The 20,396-nt window shown below is 39.3% G+C and overlaps 1 protein-coding gene across 1 annotated transcript in view; it reads left to right on the top strand.

Moving 5' to 3' along the window:
• The window catches only part of SPAG17 (sperm associated antigen 17), a 199,027-nt gene that overhangs the window by 23,916 nt on the left and 154,715 nt on the right, over positions 1 to 20,396 (top strand). Inside the window, exons 2-3 of the mRNA XM_055312171.1 lie at positions 8,931 to 9,071; positions 9,725 to 9,808. Coding sequence (XP_055168146.1) covers positions 8,931 to 9,071; positions 9,725 to 9,808 — 225 coding nt within the window. The remainder of the gene's footprint in view (positions 1 to 8,930; positions 9,072 to 9,724; positions 9,809 to 20,396) is intronic.

Here is a 20,396-nt window from a genome sequence, read left to right as displayed (position 1 = left end):
CAACAACAACAACAAAAAGCACACATGCCAAAAAACAACAACAACAAAAAATCCATCAGTGGCTGTGTAGTGAACAAATGATAAATGAGGACACTTGAATTAACTGCAAGGAAATGAGCTGTCCAGGACACATAATTAACCAAGCAGCAGCAGCTTTGGGACATGGATGACTCATTAGGAAGAGTATTGGCTATTTGTTTCCTCTGAGTAGTCCCAGTGCCAAAGCTGTACAAAGTTATGGGATATACCACTATGTTCAGTGAATAAAAGACACTTAAAACAGAGAAGTGAAGGTGGGAGGGAAAAAAAAACAAACAAAAAAGGCTATGATAGAGTAATAATGAGTTAATATTGTGTCTTGAAAATATTTCTTAATTTTTAATGTGGGAGATAGTAACTAAACACTGAAAAGACTGGAGGGAGGGACAAGAGGGTCTCATGTCTGAGGATGGAGTTGATGAAAGGTTGTAGCCTTTAATATCTGATGATGAAAAGAGATCTCCTTTCTTTGGGGTGAGTCCCTGATTCCAATTTTACATTTGTGGAGCAATTAGCAGGACTCCTCTTTGCTTTGCTTGGTCTCCTCTGTTAGAAGAATGCCTCTGATATGTAATATTTGTTTGAAAACCCAAAGAAGCTTGTTTCCTTTTGAGGTTTGCCTTACTTTTTATGTTCTGAAGTTCATTTTGGACCAGATTTTGCTCCAAGCAATAAAACTGGTTGGATTGTACTAACATAATGGAGCCGTAATTTTAGCCAACTGTTGGGGGTGGGGAGATAGTTAAGGTGTGTAGTGGTTTCTGTGGTTTCTCTGTGGAGTAGAATTCCCTGCAAAGCTTTTCCATGTGGTGTTTTAATAGCTGTCTTAAAACTCTCTGATGTATGGAGCAAAACCGAATTAGGCTCATGTGCTAGATTGGTGGGATGGGCCAAGGACTCTGAAAAACGAAAGAAAAACAATCAAACAGCCAAGCTTAGAGGCTAAACCATCCAAAGAAGATCTGCAGGACATATCCAAATTTAAAATTGAAAAATTGATCACCTCTTTTTTAACCCATTTTTGCGGAACTTTCTAAGGGAAATAATATTTCCCTTACATATATTAATATTTTACCTTTGCACAGTACTTTACAATTTGCAAAATTATCCTAGGTGTATTTGTTTATTAGAGCCCTGCAAAAAAAACTTTGGAAGTTTGTACTATTAGGTCCATTTTTACAAATGAGCAACTGAGTCACAAAGGTAGGCCCAAGGTCATTTGCCTGAGAGACCACAGAGGCAGATTTTAATACTACATCAGAGCTCTGTGTCTTCTGCACCAGAACTTCAATAATTTTAATTAGTGATCACATATATTTATGAAGATGAGGAAAAGCAGCCAGATAGCATGTGTATGCACAGTAAAGATGGTTCTAGACCACTCAGTTCTCATCTGCGATTAGAAGACATTATAGTGTTGTCTATCTATCAAAGGAATATGCTCTTTCTTTAATTCAATGTTCAATGATTCAGAGGCATAATTCCTTCCAAAGTTCTGAGTGTACCTGATAAAATGCCACATACTTAGTTGTCATTCCCATACTAAACATGTGTAAAATTTTTCTTTAGTGTGTGGTTTTGGCCGCTAAGTTCAAGAAACATTTATTGAATGCTACTATATGCCAGGCCCATGGGCAAAGTAGGAAGTTGTCTAGGTGGTATGATTCTAGGGGAGCATTTTCCACTGGCCCAGACCACTGCTAATATACCCCCATCAGCAGGGCATCCCTTTGACTTAGTTCAGGAATCACTTGGATTCTTTTTTGAAAATGCAGATAGCATGGAGAGAAAAAGTACTTTAAGACAGTCCCAGTCACTAATGCTGTGGGGTATGTTTGTTTATCTAGTTAACAAATCAAGTATTAAGGACCTGAGCTGAATAGGAGGTGATGTGGATAAATCATATTCTATCCAGGAGAAGAGGATGGTGAATTCTAGAAAGCCCAATAATGGGCCCAGGGGAGCCAGAATATAGCAACAGGCCAAGGAGCCTGCCTTTTCTAGAGAGAGAGAGCTGCACAAATGCTCTCTATACCAAAAATAAACTTTAATCGCTTTGCTTTTGTTTTTAAGAACTAGCCCTGCCTGATATCTGTGTTTTAGGTCTGCATCCATAAAATTAACTGTGGATTAATATCTGCAATTCAAATACCAAGTATGTGATCCCTGTTCTGATTTTTTTTTAAGCCAGTAAGCAGGTCTCTATTGCTAATGAGAATTAGTGCAGGGTAGCTGTCCTCCCCCCAGCACTCGGTATGGCTACAGCAGAGTTCACGGTCTCCGTAGTCAGATCCATACTTTTCCCCTGACTCCAACCCAGGTCTCTTTCACCGCTGGAGACGGATCGGTGTCTCTGACTGGCCTCTACCAAGCATAAAATGACTTGAAGCTCCCGTCTGCCACACTCTCACATTTTTCCCCCCATAGCTCTGAAAACTATAGATCTTTAGAATTTTAAACATAGTAAGTATGTTCATAACTTTTGCCCTCTCTTCCAAGGACCTAAATATTTTAGAAATATATCAGTAAGTTTATCATTATTGAAGAGAAATTCATTCTACAAATTGCCTTTCATTGTCATGGCTTTCATTCAAATTAAGACTTCGTGATACAACTGTTGATATTCTGCTTGATTTTTTTGCTTGATTCTCTCATATGTTCGCCATACTTGGAGCAGCATGTATGGCATAAACATTTTTGTTCTAACAACCACCAAGAGCAGACCCTGCTCCCCCGCCCCCTCCAAAATAATATCCATGATGATGGCTATGAGCCTTCCTATGTACTGTGCTCAGAAGGGCTTTCTAGAGGTTCGCTCATTCTATCTTCACAACAATCCCACAGGCAGGTACCTACAGTATCCTCATTTATACCAGAGGCACAGAGAAGTTAAGTGACTTGCCCAAGGACACATAGAGCCCAGGCTCTTAATCATATGCCACAATAATCTTCTCCAGGGGGTGACCCAAGTATGATGGAGACTTGCTACCTGTGGGTGAAGGGTGAACCCCCCCCACCAGAGTGGTGGTCCCAGTGACCCACATGTCCCGAGATAGGAGGAAAGGGGAGCCTTGGAGTAAGTGAACCCTGCTCCTCTCACAGTGGCCACTCTGTACTTACCTCGTCACCTACTTTTCATAGAGTCCACTTTGAAGGACAGTGTTTAAGGCTGGGTCACGCCCCCAAACAGCATCGGCAAACAGTATCACTTCACACAGCATACACGGCAGGGCAGGACGGGGGTATGGGGCCAGAAATGTGATGGGGGAGAGAATCTGCTCCACCCTCAGTATTTTCCCAGAGACAGTCTTCTTCACCTTTTCAATCAAAATCATTTCAAAGTCTGTCTTAGACACCCTGGATGGATTGGGGGGCAGTGATGCTCAGCGGGAGGTAAGCGTCAGGTTCAGATTCTGTAGGTTGGGCAGATTCTGGATCTGGATCACCAGTACCATATGTAGCTCCCGTCTTTCCTCCCCCCCTCCCACCCCTAAAATTCTCTCACCATACAGACTCAGAAGAATTTCAAAGGCACCTTGAATGAGGAAGGAGGTAAGGAACCGCAGAACTTGCAGCCTGTAGACAGAGGGGAAGAGGGAGCAGGCCATCGAAGTCCCTCTTGTGGGGTGACAGGAGAGAGGAGGAAAGAAAGCAGAGGAGAAATGGTTTATAGTCAGTGCATATTTGTATGTGAGTCTTGGGCTTTTTCCCTCTTCTCTGGAAGAGCTGCTTCCTTCTCGCACCTGGTAGCTCACCTGAGCCACTCCCAGGAAACCTGCCTTAGCAGTGAAGTGGCTACACAGTCTAACTCCTCTAACCCTTGTCACTAGGCAGAAACCCTGTTGAACCCAAGACAGCCCCTTTTACTCCCCAAAGACTTCAGGGCTGTGGACTGCATATGATGCTCAGTTTCCTGAGACACTACCTCCTAGGCTCTGTATGATTCTCAGGGTCAAAATGCTCAGTGTCCAAGCATATTCTCTGTTGCTGTAAAATATTGATCAACAGGGGTGCCTGGGTGGCTCAGCTGGTTAAGCATCTGCCTTCCCCCCAGGTCATGCATGCTTCCAGGGTCTTGGGATTGAGCCACACCTCGGGCTCCCTGCTCAGTGGGGAGTCTGCTTCTCCCTCTCCCTCTCCTGCTCTCTCTCTCAAATATGTAAATAAAATATTTTAAAAATAAAATAAAATATTAATCAACAGATATTTACAGAAAGAGCCATGCTTTATTTCTCATTTCACTGCTGGGCACCATAAGGTACAAAAGCGATAAAAATTAATTTCTGACCTGAAGAACTTATAATCTAGTTGAGAAAAATGTGACAGACATAGGAACCAATTCCTAAATAAGGAGCAATTCTAATAGTATGATGACAATGTGTCAAGCTATAGTATTTATAATAAATTATAAGGAATCTGTAATTAGAGAAGAATCTATCATAAGAATTTGTTTAGTAAAGGCAGTCAGAGGAGTTAGATGATGCATATCCTAAGGTGGTTGTGTTGTTCCTGTTTATTAGATAACAAAATTCACCCATTTTAATCTATATTCCCAGTTTATTTTATAGCTATAACCCCTTTTTAACAAATACCATTATAGCAGCCAGTTCTATGTAATAAAAATATTTCTTCTGCTGGCCAGCAGCCCACACTAACACTCTTTGGCTGATGGAGATCCAAGACCCCTGTTGAAGGGAAAACCTGGTATGAGAAAGACAGTCACAAATCCCTCTCTTTTTGGCAGTCAGTCTACTTGACAAGAAGGTCATCCTTTCAGCAGAGTATAGACATAAAGTATAGGTTTGCGTATCTGGACAGTGTTAAATAATCCTGCACAGAATTTGAATTTCTTAATGTTGCATTGATTTTACTTGGAGCTTGTATACATCTTCTCCAAATGAAAGTTGTGACACTGTGGGTTCATCAAGAACATCAGGACCCAATCCGCTCTAGGGAGCAGACCATGAGTATCTCATTTTAGGTCTTTGAGGACAGCGGGCCCCCTGACACACGCCAGCAAAGGCAGTGGAAGACAGTGTATGTGTCCTGCCATGGCCATTCCTCCCCACCAGCTGATTACTTGTGCTAATAGAAGGAAACAATCACATTCCTATTGTCCAAAAGCTACTTTTCACTTGTCTTTGAAAGGGTTTTTGTAATTATCTTAGAATATGGAAATGCCTAAGTAAAATCTGAAGTGTTTGCAATAGATGAAAGAAAAGTAGTTATAAACCTACCCTGTGTCTCTGGGACAGTAGGCGTATGTGAGACAGCCAGGGTTTCTGCATTTACATGAATACTTTCTTGCTTTGGAAGACTAGTATGTCTGTGTTTGGGTTAAGACGCCCTCCTGCCAAGCTTCAATTAGGTGAGGCTGGTAAAGCAAATAAAAGGTAATGGATTGTGTCCTACATGACCTCATTCCATCCTTTGAATGACTTTATCTATAACCGCTAGAAAGCGAGACTCAGCAATAACTGTGTCCAATATAGGCCTCCAGCCAGCAGAGAGCCGACCTCATTTCCTAAGGCAATTGAGGAGCCCCTAGACTAAAAGCTGTATCCTTCACCATCAGATACATCCAGTGTAGTTTTTTCTAAAATGATTAATGCTTTCTTTATACTAAGAGTTCGCCAAACTTCTTGAACTGAGTTAAACAAACTCACCCACAGGTAGCAGTACCTCAGGACTCACAAGTGTGATGACTCAAATTCTACACACTGTATGTTCATTTCTCACCTACAGCCAACATTTGTTATCTCTATACTCAGTTTCTCTGGCTGCCTTATAAACCCAAATATAAGGACCATATTTAATTGCATGTTGGGGTGGGGTGCATGGTCAAGGGATGTTTGTAATAGTCTTTTTTTCTTTTTACCAAATCTGATTCGTGTTCCATTTTTTTTCCAAAACAATTTCCTATTTCTAAAACTGCTGCCAGTTAGTGAAAATTTGGAATCTGCAGTTATCCTGAAGCAGTAAGAGAAAGATTCAGAAATGATATTTGCTTTGCTTTGTCCATTTCACCATTCTTCCTAATTAGGCCCCAGGGTAATGACTTACTCTTCAGAAGTTGAGTATTGCGCATTTCCTGACATCTCGCTGCCCCCTAGTGCAGCACGCTAGTGAGAGCATCCTTCTCTGCGGACATTCTTGATTTGCATTATTACTGTCTGATCAGTCCATTTCATGCTTACCTGGCTTCTGGTAAGGTGATTAGACACTAACCTATGACTCAGACAGAGTCCTTTATGGGTCCCATTTGCCAAGTAGATCTTATTCCAGGAGTAGGATTTTGGGGGGCTAATGAGCACAGATGGGAAATGGAGTCTCAGCTGGACTTTCCAGATCTCTTCCAATGGAGAAACCGGACCCAGAATTTTTAGTGTAGTACCATGAATCAGAGGAATGGATCTTGTGTTAAGGTGCATCCAGAGCAAAGTAACAAGAACGCTCAGCTTGGAGAGAGACAAGCTTAGGAAATTTCCTTAACCTCATTGAGCCTTTGTAAAACTATGATTGATTAAAAAAAAAAAAAAAAAAAAAAAAGCAACCTTAAGGTGTCTTAAGGATTTACCACATAATCCATTTTTAAAGGTTTTATACACTTTCACATGTGCTACAAATCTTTATCTGTTATGTTTACTATGAATGAAGTAGCCATTAGGTACAATTTCAGGATTATGGAAAGGCATTCTGACCCCAAAGACTTGTTCTCAAAACTGTTCTAAAATGATCACAAAATTGTAAGCCACTTATGTGGTCTCCATGAGTTTCTGCCAAAATGACCTTGAACAAGTTGTTTGACTTCGCTGGGCCTCTGCTTTTCCATCTATAAAGTATTAGTAGACCTATTTAAAGGGATTACTCAAGGATTCAGTGAGATAACATATGCCTGGCACATGGCAGATTGCAATAATTATTAGTTCCTTCCTCCTCCTCCCTTATTTTTTTCTGAATCTGAAATAGTCAACACCTGCCTTTGACACCAGATACTAATGGGTAGGTTGTGGACTACAATGTCCTCTTTCTGATTGTCCCCAAATGAGTGGAGAGGCAGCCCTTCCTTGTCACCATTAGCTTTCAACCAAAAAAGAAAAAAGAAAAAAGAAAGGCTTCCAATGTGGGAAAGGTAGTTCTGTGATAGTGAATTTTTTTTTCCAAAAGAATACATTACAAATGTCATATCTACTTTTCAAAATCAGAATATTTAAAAAGCAGATGCTCAGTCTTCCTATGATGAATTAGCAAACAAACAAATAAAGGTCTTAAACTCAATATAACAGAAGGAAATGCCACACCTACGTGCACACACACACACAAACACACACATTCTAGGTAAAATATACATTGTGATGCTTTTATGTGAGGTTTTTGTTTTGAACTGAAAATTGGGCAGATTTTGTTAAGCAGTAAGTTTCCATGGAGAGAAGTAAAAGACACTTAAGGATACTGATTATTTGATGGGAAGGAGGAATTTGCACAAAGATTTTTTTCTCCCACCTATACCCTAGTTCTGTCATCACCCTGACTGTGGTGATGGTCTGGACAGAACCAGAAGAACCACAGAAAATTATGCATTGCATTAAATTTGTGTAAAGTCTTTTCATATAATCTTAGACATTGTTTAGGAATCCACCAGCAGGCAGTTTTGCTCTATTTGATCGAATCTCTAGAGCAGAGCTAGAGCGTTGTTGGATATTGCCCTGTTCAACTCCTTTATTCTATAAACGGGGAAACGGCTAGGGTAACCTCATTTATTATTTATTTCTCTTTCTAAACGTCTTTATCATGTTACTTGTCCCATTTCCCCACAAGATTGCTAGTGTGAAAGCACTAGACCTGGTGTACATGAGTTTGACTCTCTGCACCACACAAGTCCATTCTTAATCTCCAGGGAACTGCTTCTTCCTAAGAGAAACTGTCATTGTAATTGACACAGGGATTACTGAATAAGAATATTGTCTTTAGTAACATTTCTTTAAATTATTTGATGCACAATTTCATGTCCAAGTGTAATTTTTTAGTCTATGTCCTGGGAGTGGAAAGGACTCATTCGTGAATTAGCAGTGAGATTCTTATGTTACACGAGGAGGAAAAGATGTGTTGTAGTTCTGTGCTTCACAAAAATTTTAGGGATTACATTTTACTCCATATAAAGGCCCATTTGGCAACTCATTCAATATTACCCAACATTCAAGGCGTATTGATCAAGCTCCTCCTATGCCTCCAGCACTATTTAGATCTAGCCTTAGAATATATCAAGGAAAAAAACTTAAGACTTCTGCTTTCAAGATTATATCTCGATATATGTTTGTAACATGCGAATGCTATTTCTTCCAGTACCAAATTATTCTTGGACAGAATTCTAATGAAAGCATGTCATTTTTAAAAAATCGTCTTCCTGAAAATGAAAGGTCTCGTTTCTCAAGAAAATGTTTTTTTTTTTTTTTGTCAAGTTGAATGAAATTTGGCACAACATTGCCGCCTTGTGGCTACTAGGATCAGGAATTTACACATAATGGATTGTGTGGTCAACTCTGGTTACCGTAAGGTAAAGTTTAAAGGGAAAATTATCTTGTTTTTTGGTTGAAGCCTTTGACACAAAATTACCTATCCAGGAGTATTTAGAATGAACTCTTTCCTGGGTGGCTCAGTGGTTGAGCGTCTGCCTTCGACTCAGGGTGTGATCCCGGGATCCTGGGGATCGAGTCCCACATCAGGAGCCTGCTTCTCCCTCTGCCTCTGTGTGTGTGTGTGTGTGTGTGTGTGTGTGTGTGTGTGTGTGTGTGGCTCATGAATAAATAAATAAAATCTTAAAAGAGAGAGAGAGAGAGAGAGAGAGTAAGATTTAACTCTTTCTGGTTTTGTTTTTGTTTTTGTTTTAACAGAATGACTGGAAAGGCTCCATCGCTTTTGTAGTTGGAAACCGGATTGAGGATGATCTTCTCATTCAAGCCCTCACCATTGCTGTCCAGGTGCCTCAACGGAAATTCTTCAGCATCGTGTCCTGGCAAGACATTCTCCAGCAGGTATTCCTCGCTTCCCACCTCTAGGCCCTGTGAAGACTTCTGCACTTAAAATAATAGAAAAAAAAAAAACTAATGATAAAATAAATACAACTATCATATCATTGGGCTGTTTGGTAAACTGGCGTGGATTACTAAAAACAAAAAAACAAAAAAACAAAAAAAAAAAAAAAAAAACACCTTAGCTAGAGCCAACTTGAATTGCTTAACCTGGAAGAATTATTTTGGCCCATTTTTGGCCCTTTCAGCACTCGTTCGTTTAACAGAATTTCTGTGGCCATACCAGGTCCCATGCTAGGCTCTCTGAGGAATTATTTATTTAATAAAAGATTCAATAATAATAAAAGACTAAACTATTCCCTCCTCTGAGGAAGTCCATAACTACCAAGAAAAATCAAATCTACAGAGAAACCTAGCTGTCAGAGGTCAGAGAGGAATGACTACATTAAAAAAGTCCTGTCAGGTGGCACATACTTGTACAGTTACTACCGGCTTACCAAAGTGACTATAAATATTTTGCCTAGTTAGTGACTATCCCTTCCTTGCTAGACTTCCCAACCCTTCAAGCCACCTAGGTACTTGAAAGTTATATATTTCTAAGTATTCTTTAAGTGTGTCTTTCTTTTTCATTATAGATGAGTTTAATTTTCTTACAGATCAATGAATCAGATGGACTTTTTGGAACTACATCTAGAAAGGCAAAGAAACCTCCAAGCAGTAGTGCTCCCTTATTTTATGAGGTAGGTCAACATCTTTATTGAAGAAATTTTTTATAATTCTTAGAAAATGAGAATTTAAGTAATAATCTTATAGTCACATTTAAAAATGTTTATTATTCTATTTTTTTAAAGATTTTATTTATTTGAGAGAAAGAGCGAGAGAGAGAGAAAGAGAACATAAGCAGGGGAGTGGCAGAGGGAAAGAGAGAAGCAACTCCCCACTGAGCAGGGAACCCTGCATGAGGCTCGATCCCAGGACCCTGGGATCATGACCTGAGATGAAGGCAGATGCTTAACTGAAGCCACCCAGGCCACCCTAAAAATTTGTTTTAATTCATTCTTTGAAAGCAAATTCTTGATCTTCATTGGAGCTGCCTAATGGTAGGCATTTAAGAAAACTGCCTCCCTTCTTAAAAAAAATCCCTCTCTGGGAATAAAATTGTCCTAGATTGTCTGCACCATCACTGTATCCAATTAAAGGCTATAAATCAGAATTTTTTTTATACAGAAGAGTCGGTTCATACTTTTTCATGGTAATCATTGAATGTGTGATGGTATTAAAGGGAGCTGTATGATTAGTGCATTACAAAGTGTTAGTTTCACCAAAGTAATAATGTAAAAATGCCCAGAAAGTGTTTCCTGTACAAGACAGAGACACAGCTGTTAGAATTTTACATCAGTCTGTGAGATTTGGACACATTTTTCATACTACTTTAACTAACATGAAAATAATGATAATTTTTGGGTTAATGGCCCCTTCTGTTTCTAGTAGATGCTTAACACAAAAGTCCACCCTGGCTGACCATTGGGCTTATGCAAAAACTTAGAACTCATGCTCAATTCAAGGGGATTGCCTCTCACGCTGCCTTGTTAATATCTAACTTACAGTTCATGCGAAGCTATAAAAATCCAGTGATTAATTAGAATATCACTTAAAATTTGTCAGGCACTGTTTTATGGCTCTTCAGACTAAAAGCATAAAGATTTTTGGATCTTTCTAAGACAAACTTGTTTGCACTTTATTTCAGTGATCTAATAAAGTTTTTATGTGTCTCAGGTCTTGGATGATTTCCTAATGGGCTCTTAAGTATTGCCTGAGTACTATCTGAACAAGTTTCATTGGATTTATTTATGCTTGACAGTAGTGTGGATTTTACAGCATTAACTCTTGCTATGCTACTCACACTGTGACAAGAAAAACCTGATTCTGTGCTTTTGAAGTCAAATAACGTACCTTTTACCTTTTGTTATGATGTTCTCAATGTGTGTGCTGCAGTTGAAACATTATGTGATACCTTAAAATATTGGAAGTTTTCGTCTGAAGTAGCCATAGAAATCCCTGTCCTATTCTCAGGCCTGGGACCAATTAGCCCCCCAAAGGACTCTTTATTCTTCAAAGATGCTCAGTAAAAATCAGAGATGATAACAGGCCAGTTTTGATGTCTAATCTGGACAGACATTTTGACTTGGATGTGGGATAGCACAATGTTACAAATCCAGAGTTCAGTTAGAAAACCATTCCTCTCCAATATGTGCTGTGACTCTGGGTTGTGAATCCTTCACTCAGGGGAGGTCCATTTCACATCTGGCTCTACCACATTCTTCCAGTGGAGCATTTGGGCAATAAGCCTCCCACACCCACTCACATACCCTTTTCTGAATGGTTCCAGAAGAAAAAGGAAGGCAGGATGAGCACCAGGGAGATTGGACCTTGGGTATACCAGACGGGCATCAACATCAATTGCTTCAGTATAAACAGATATAGAACATAAAACAAATTCAGGCTTCTGATCAGCATCAGCCAAGGACCGAATTCACATCTGGAGAAGAGGCTGCATTTCCGATCTTAATCCCTTCACACTTAGGACCTGTTTGGGAATTCTATCACATGGTACCTCATCCCAAATGAATTGAAAAGCTACAGGCAGTGCCTACTGAGAACCCCAAAGTGCTTGCAGGTGATGACCATGAAAGAGGCCTAGAAGCCAAAGGCTTTGGGGACTTGTGAACTTTTAAGCCTCATGAGTCTATTTCTTGAAGTCTTGCAGTCTGTAGCAACTAGGACATTTGCCACAGTGAAACTCCTCAGAAGCCTCTTTAGGAAGTCTTATATTTTCTCTCTCAAAGAGAAAAATTTCCTACATTGAGGAAGAAAGAGTAATCTAAGAAAATTGCTTCTGTTATACGTGAAATTCATGAAGTTCTGTATCCTCCACTTTGGAAGGAGAACTCAAGGTAGATATTGTGAAGGCCATACTCTTACATTTCCTTCTGTTTGTAGGATACTCTCATTGGCCTTAAAGTGGAGCCTAGTCGTTCTCACTTTAAACATGGTTCTGACCAGTTCGGCTTTCTGGTTTCCTTGCCTGCAGTCAATTAGGAGCAGCAAATTAAAGTGAAATGTCACCATAGCGCAGTTCATCCATGAGTAGTAAAATAGCGTCAGAACCACATTACATATTTCCAATAACGACTTGAAATGTCTGGGTTGGCAAAGACCACATTCCTAAGTGATTTGCTCAAGCTTTCACTTGGATGGCTTGGTGTTGTGTACACACAGCCTCATTTTGAAATTGTGTAATTTCCCCCTGAAACTTTAGAGTTCATCTAGCCATAGTATTGTATATATGAGAAAGTCTTTATTTATAAACCACAGTTCTTTGAAAATGTGCTTAGATTTGTGCTAATGTAATTCCACAGAGACATAGCTACAGCTCATTTGTTCATTCACCTTCTCTTTTTGGAAACCATGCTCTGCTCTAGCGGAGCTACTCTAAGGACTCTTATGGGAATGGGAAGGGAATATTCTCCTTTGCGCATAGTCTCAGGGATGTTAGCTATTACTTTATTATATTAGTAGTAGTTGTAATATTTAATAACAAAGATGAAAATGATGATGAGGCCGTGCACTGGCCTTACATATGAACATAATTTCCAGCTTGTAATCCTATTTAAGGATGTGGACTTACATGAAAATGGGTATACAGACATTGTATTATATAGTGACCAGTTTTACCAAATAGTGATATTTTACCAAATACCAAACAATTAACAAGTACATTTTTGTTCAACACTAAAGTATTAAACACTATGTAGACAATGGGTGGGGAGGATATGAATATTACAAAGATTCTAACTTCAAGAAGCTTAAGGATTGGTTAGGGGGGAAAAGGGGGAAAATATATCCTAACACACAGTAAATGGTCAACAAATGTTTATTAAAGAAGTGAAGGGGCACCTGGATGACACAGTCAGTTAAGCATCTGCCTTCGGCTCAAGTCATGATACTGTGGTCCTGGGATCAAGCAGGACCTGAAGGCTCCCTGCTCAGTGAGGAGTCTGCTCCTCCCTTTGCCCCTCCCCTCTGCTCCTGCACTCTCTCTTTCACATAAATAAATAAAATCTTAAAAAAAAAAAGAAGTAATAACACAATGCATTAAAATCCATGAGAGACAGATGAAATGCTATGGGCATTCAAAGGAAAATGAGATTACCAATAAAGTGGGGTGGTGAGTGGGATCTAGAGAAGCCTTGTGGAGAAGACAGCATTGGAAAGGGAAGGAAGGGTGGCTAACTTTGATGTTTGAAATATATTATTCTAGGAGTGCCTTGGTGGCTCAGTTCATTGGGCATCCAAGCATCCAACTCTTGATTTCAGCTCAGATCATGATCTCAGGATTGTGGGATTGGGCCCCATGTCAGGCTTTGTGCTGCTGACTTTCTGCCCTTCCCCAACATGTGCTCTCTCTCTCTCTCTCTCTCTCTGATTAATTAATTAATTAATTAATTAATTAATTCAATTAACCCATATCACAACTCTAAAAGAAAATATAAATATCCCCATTTTATATATAGGGAGAAGGAGGCATAGAGAGGGTAGGAGGTATAGTAATTAGAATATTGAAGAAGTTGGGTTTAGCCATAGAATACATAGCCTCAAGTTGTTCCTCTTCACCACAAACCCAGTACTTTTCCTCTGGGCTCTGAGCTGTCCATCTTTGGAAGGGTAGGTCTTGGCAATCTTGACATTCAAATGTTGGAGAGGGCATTCCAAGAAAAGGGAACAGCTCAAGCAAAGGGATAGGTGTGGGAGAAGAGTGAATATGTACTAAATTTGTAATTACATGGTATAAGATATTCTCAATAGAAAAGGTAAATTCAATACACACTTTAATTACAACTTTAAAATCCTGAAGGAGGATATCTACAAGAAAATATTTCAAGTACTCAACAAAATCCATGCTTTAATATCCACTCCTGAACTTAAATGTATTTGTTAAATATGCACAAGTATTTGGCTGTGTGTGTCTATTTGATGACCCACAGAAAGAATTTGACTTGTTCATTTGCAGACTTATTCAGTCCTCTCCAAAACCAAAAAGGAAAATATTAAGGATCATTCAAAGTTGATTGAAATGTGCCCCATGAGAGAGTTCTACATGTTCCATACATGCACAGATTCTCCTACCTGTGATTAAATCTGATACTCAGTGTGTGTGCATTATTAAGAGATGTACAAAATTTGGACTTTGACTTCGTGACTTTGATAAATTAGAAAGAAAAAAACTACCAACTGGACAGGGTTTGTTTATTCAGCTTTTCTGAAATCAGGGTCAACAATCTTAAACTTTTTAGACTTCATTCTATGTTTGACTTTGTTTCATGATGGTGATCATCATTTCTTCCTACCCAGAAATGAACATCCATCCATACATGAGCCATAGTTTGCCTACCTGTGATTTATTCAGAAAAGATAAATTAGATCACCACAAAAAGCTTTTAAAGACACAAAAGCTTGCTGCAACAAAAAGCATCTATAAGAAACAAAAATTTATATACCCTAGTTGGTGACTCACTTAATTTAAAAATTAATCAATTCTGTACAGCAAACAACTTGGACAATCCAAAAGATTATGTGATACAGTTTAGTTTTATGAATACAAGTAATTATTAATTTTCCTTTGTACTCCTACTCATATCTTTTTAACTAATATATTTTAATTAAAATATTTCTATGGGTTTTTCCATTGGGAAATCATTCTAGGAGATCATTAAATATGGAAAGATTCTTCTTCTGATGTTAGATTTGAAAGTAATGAATCAAACACAGTTTAAAAAGATATAGGTTGCAAATTTTTTTTGTAAAGATCTAATTAGTTTCATCACGTTCTTAAGATATTTTGCTGGAACATTGGATTAGTATCCCCAGAAGTAATCATTTCATTTTGTTGGTTCCCATGCCTCTACATATAGATATGTTCTTCGGCTCCTTCCCAACATGTATTCATAACAACTCACAAGTAAGACCACAGACTTAATTATAATCTAATTGCCTCCCTTGTCTACATTTCTAATATGAAATTCATTTCTCTAACTGTGCCTCAAATTAACAGTCTATTCAATGGAATTGTAAGCTCTTATTTGGGGCGGGGGAGGCTTGTCAAAATGAAAAATGGAAAACTCATGCTTCAGAGATAGAAACAAATAATATGTGAAAACATTTAAGAGGTTTGAAGTTATTAAAATGGCAGATCTGCTGGGACCTGAAAGCAGTATGTCATGGAAGAAACGAAGGAAAAGGGAGACAGGAAGTATTCTCTGGCCTTTTCAATCCTGCGTTTTAAAACCAAACAAAAAAATTCAGGAAGAATTGGAAAGTAGCCAACCTAATGCCGTTATTTCATAGAGCTTAGGGACACACCAGGAAATTACAGGCCAGTTAGTTTAACTTCACTTGTAGGGAGAGTATTAAAAACTGCTGCAGGAGATCAAGTAAAAGGATGCTTAGAAAAGCACAGCTTGATTAAGGCAAGCCTGGCCAACGTGGTTTTCGGAAAGGGAAGGTCATGTCTTAGGAACTTGTTGAAATTCTTTGAAGCTATTATGGCCAGTCCAGTCTTCAAAGAATACAGCGAAGCCCAGGGCCTGTGTATCTTTTCCGTTCCTCACCAGTCCTTGAGGGATGCTTGCAGAACACAGCCCACGTCAGGGCTCTGGTGTCCCGAGTTTCGAAACCACTATCAAAATAGCAGAAAATAACCTCTTATGGAACATTTTTAAAGCTGGAACCAATTAATACAACCTGATATTTATAAATGTAAAATAAAAACTTGGAACAAAATTTAGGAATATTGAGCTGTAACAAAGAAGTACTACACTGGGACTATAAAAACAATCTGGGAGTCATTGTGCCAAAATCGGGGCTTTGGAGGCATTTCTCACCCAAAGAAGGGAAAAGGAGGAGAAATCACAGTGCTAGAAATGGTTATAGGATAGAGAGTTATGAAGAGTTGCAACCAAATGAATTTTGTTGAGATGGGAAAAGGAGCAGTCAGATGTGTTAACAACCCTGAGCCTCTCTACAGCCCTAGAGAAGGCCAGAGCAGCCCGCCAGAGAAAGGTTCATCCAGGCTAGTCAGTGAGGGCGTGGAAGGTCAGGCCTCCGTTGCTTTAGGAATGGGCTCCTGGAGGGCAAATATGTTTGCCTCTCAGATTGGAAACCTGGGGTTCTATTTTCAAAGAAAAGCATAACTCAAACAAAGGCATCGAAAAAATATCCAAATCATGTCCCCACCCCCCAGCCCCTTCCCACCGTGGAGGACAGGCAGCTGGCCAAGCCCATGCATTTCAAGAGGAGGCAAGTAGGCACTGGTGAAGAGTCGAATCAGAAGCTGAGGCCCCTGGGATTCTGCAGCAGGAAACCACACCGTCCAAGTGCTGGTGATAGGGGCACTGGGAGGACTTTCGGTCCACAGGAGAACTGCTGGACAAAAATGGAATCTGGTCGAGAATCCCAGGACAGATGTATCAGCGGAGGAGCAGCCACAAGAATGAAGCAAGGTTCAGCTCATGAAGAGCAACCATCACAGTCTTGGCCCGGGTGAATCCTGGAGCTCCTCCAACGCTCAATGCTACACGCCCACTATGACTGGAATCAGCAAGGCCATATCGTCCCATTCCCATATCCAACTAGGACTGTGAATAATCTGACTTTATGGATGATAATAATAATAGTAGCTATGATTTATTGACTATTTGGTTTATTGCAAGTCTTACGTGCTTGGTACTTCACATATATTAGCTAAACTAATCTCTGCCTGCCAGGAGATACTTACAAATGATGGAAGTGGAGCCTCAGAGAGGTTAAGTAACTCAAAGACTCAAAAGCCTCCATTCCTTCTGCTTGCATCACACAAAAATTGAGGGTAAATAGTTGGGATCTGCAAGTAGTTGTTGTGGTTTAACATTTCTTGAATACAAACTACTGCTTATAATTAGAATTAAGCCTAAAGCCTTTCAGTAGTTCTGTGATATCTTTATTGTTTTTCCTTCTACTCAAGCAAAGACAATGGTGTGTCTGCACACGAGGAAGGTGCCAAACAGTTTTAATCCTATTTTTGAGCCACCTTGATGAGTGGCTTCTGTCCAAATGTTTGGATCACCTGGAACTTTTAATTCTTGCAGTTTAGATGTATATGGTTAAGGTGACTAATTCTTTGGGAGAAGAATGAGGGAAGGATGAACAATGATAGGGAAATTAATACGTATGTGTTAGAAATGGAGGTGTGAAAAAGAAAGAAACCTGTCTAAAATTCTAAGCGAATTAGCATGAATTTCACCTCCAGAGTGCCTTCTGCTAGCTTGGTGAGACAGACACTTAGTGGTTAGATGCACAGGTCCAAACCAGTCTGCCTGGGCTCCTGTTCTCATTCCACTACCTACTAGCCATCTGACCTCAGGCAAGTTCTATAGCTGTTGTACTTGTTTTCTCTCTGTAAAGTCAGCATTGATGGTGGTATCGCCTCATGAAGCTGTAGCCATGATTGAATGAGATAGTAAATAGAAAACACCTAGCATAGTCCCTGTGATACAGTAAATGTTCATTAAAGTTTAGCTATTATCATTGATTATTATTTTTTAAATTTCTGTTTTCAGTCATAGTAAATGTTGGAGTTTTGTACTTTAGGAAGCATGAAAGAACTAGAAACATCTATAAGCAGGGTATTTTTAATTTTTTATTAAAGCAAAAAACATATAACATCACGTTTGCCACTTCCGTGATTTCTAAGAGTACAGTTTAGTAGTGCTAAATATATTTATGTTGCTATACAACCAGTCTCCACAGCTTTTCAACTTACAGAACTGAAACTTTATATCCAGTAAACAACTGCCCAGTTCCCCTTGACCATAATTATTCTTATTCTTTTTTTTTCTATGAATTGAACAACTCTAGATACCTCATAGTAATGGAATCATACAGAATTTGTCTTTTTGTGACTGGCTTGTTTCCGTTAATATAATGTCTTCAAAGTCCATGCATATTGTAGGACGTGTCAGAATTTCTTTCCTTTTCAAGCTGAATAATACTCCATGGTATGTATGTATGACATTTTATTTATCCATTCAACCACTGATGGACCTTCGAGTTGCTTCCATCTGTTGGCTTTTGTGAATAATGCTGTTATGAACATTGGTATGCAAATATAAGCAGGCTTTTCACTAAGTGGAATACAACTAATGAAAGATAATTGTTAGGTGAGTAAGGGGGAAAAAAGCCAAACTCATGGTCAAAGGAAACTAATACGCATTCTTCTTCTTTGTTACATCACATAAGGTATAAATATGACCAAACATTCTAGGGAATAAACAACAGTAGCCCCATTTCTCAAATAATAATTATAATAATAATATCTCACATTTAGATAAAAATAAGGATTTTGCAACTACTCCCTCATTATATCTTCACACTTTCATGTCAGCTGAGCCAGAACAGCTGGTAGTATCTCTGTAGTGTAAATGGGAAAATGGAAACCTAAGAACCTCAGATGCATTGTTCCCTGTAACTAGCCAGAGTTAAAATGTGTGTCAGCCCTTCTGACTCCTAGTCCAGGGTTCTACTCTACACCTAACAGAAAACAAACCTCGCTCATTAAGAATTTCTTGATTATTTTTGCATTTCCCACAAGATAATTTTAGACAGTGTATAGATACAAAATTTATATTTTGTTAAGCATATATTTTAATGTGCATTAAAAATAAAAATGAAATACTAACTTGCAATGTCCCCAGAGTCATGGCTGAGGATTGAGCTAAATTATTTTTTTAGGGGCACCTGGGTGGTTCAGTGGTTGAGTGTCTGCCTTTGGCTCGGGTCGTGATCATGGGGTCCCGGGACTGAGTCCTCATCGGGCTCCCCTAGGTAGCCTGCTTCTCCTTCTGCCTATGTCTCTGCCTCTCTCTCTGTGTGTGTCTCTCATGAATAAATGAATAAAATCTTTTAAAAATTATTTTTTAACTTGCTTTACATTAAGTTTAGGGAAAAATATTAGTTGCATAGTACAGGTGGTATAGTTTGGCTAAGTCATCAAGGGATGCTCAATGACTAAGGTTTAGTCAATGTTTCATTTTCATACATCCCACAAATGTTTGAGTGTCTGTTATGTACCGAATCTATGATTGAGTTTATCTTGGTGAATAAAACAGATATAATTCCCTGCCCTCGCAGAATTTACATCTGAATAAGGAAGGCAGGCATTATGCAAAGATCAAACAAGCAAACAAATGTATACATAATTATGAATTGGGATAATCACTTTAGATCAGAGAGGATACTTTAGAATGAGTGGAGATGAGCTAGATGACAAAAAGGAGCCAACTGAACAGAGTGGGGGAGAATATTCAGGCAGAGGGAACAGCAGGTACAAAGAACGTGAGGCAGGAAAGGAAAGATGTCATCCTCTTAGTGGAACAAGAGGCCACCGAGCCGGGAACACAGCAAGGTGGAGAGGAGCACAGGCCAGACCTATAAGGTGGGTCCTCGTTAGGAAAGAGTTTGCGTTTTTACCTCATAGGAAATGGAAAGCTATAAAACCCTTTAAAGGGGGAAAGTGACACAATCTGAGTTCTTTTTAAAAATATTTTCCTGCTACTAAGTGAAGACAAAATCAGGATGGGGCAGGAGGCAAATGTGAGAGTGAGGGGACCAGTTAGGAGGCCCTCAGAGAGTCCAGAGGAAGATGGAGAGTGCAGACACACTGTGCCAATGTGAGGGGTGAGGGGTGATGGAGAAGTAGGCATCAGAAGAGATTCCAAAGTGGCTTGAGACACTGAGAAAAAAAAAAAAAAAAAAACTTCTGACATAGAGAAAATTGGAGTTTAAATTTGGGGCAAGTTTGAAAGTATAGTTTGGGATGGGTTAAGTTTGATATGCACAAGAGACATCTAAGAGGAGATATCAAAGAGAATACCAGGTATTTTAGTCTTTTTGTCTAGTGCTGGTGCATAGTAAGCATGAAAGAGGTGCTTGCTGTCTAAAAGACCTCGCTTATTAATGCAGGGCCAGGGAGGGTCCCTAGTATAGGCAGCAAAAAGTAAAGCACGGCCTTCTTCAGCAATACTGGCTTGGTGGCACTCTGCAGGTACTAGCAGTTTCTGGGCCTTCCATCTTCCCTTGATGGGTTCCACATCCTACATAGTGGTTTCCTAACTGCGGCTGATAACCTCGTGGTTTGCAAAGACATTCGGTTGGCTGCAGCTGTGTCTGTATGTGTGTGATTTGTGATGTAAATATTTGTTTGCTGTCAATATAGGTCCAAAAAAAGTTTGAAAA

The sequence above is a fragment of the Nyctereutes procyonoides genome, unplaced genomic scaffold, assembly GCF_905146905.1.
Source record: "Nyctereutes procyonoides isolate TBG_1078 unplaced genomic scaffold, NYPRO_anot_genome, whole genome shotgun sequence".
Lineage (NCBI taxonomy): Eukaryota > Metazoa > Chordata > Mammalia > Carnivora > Canidae > Nyctereutes > Nyctereutes procyonoides.
The sequence above is the reverse complement of the archived record's forward strand: the minus strand, read 5'-3'. Positions and strand labels throughout refer to the sequence as shown.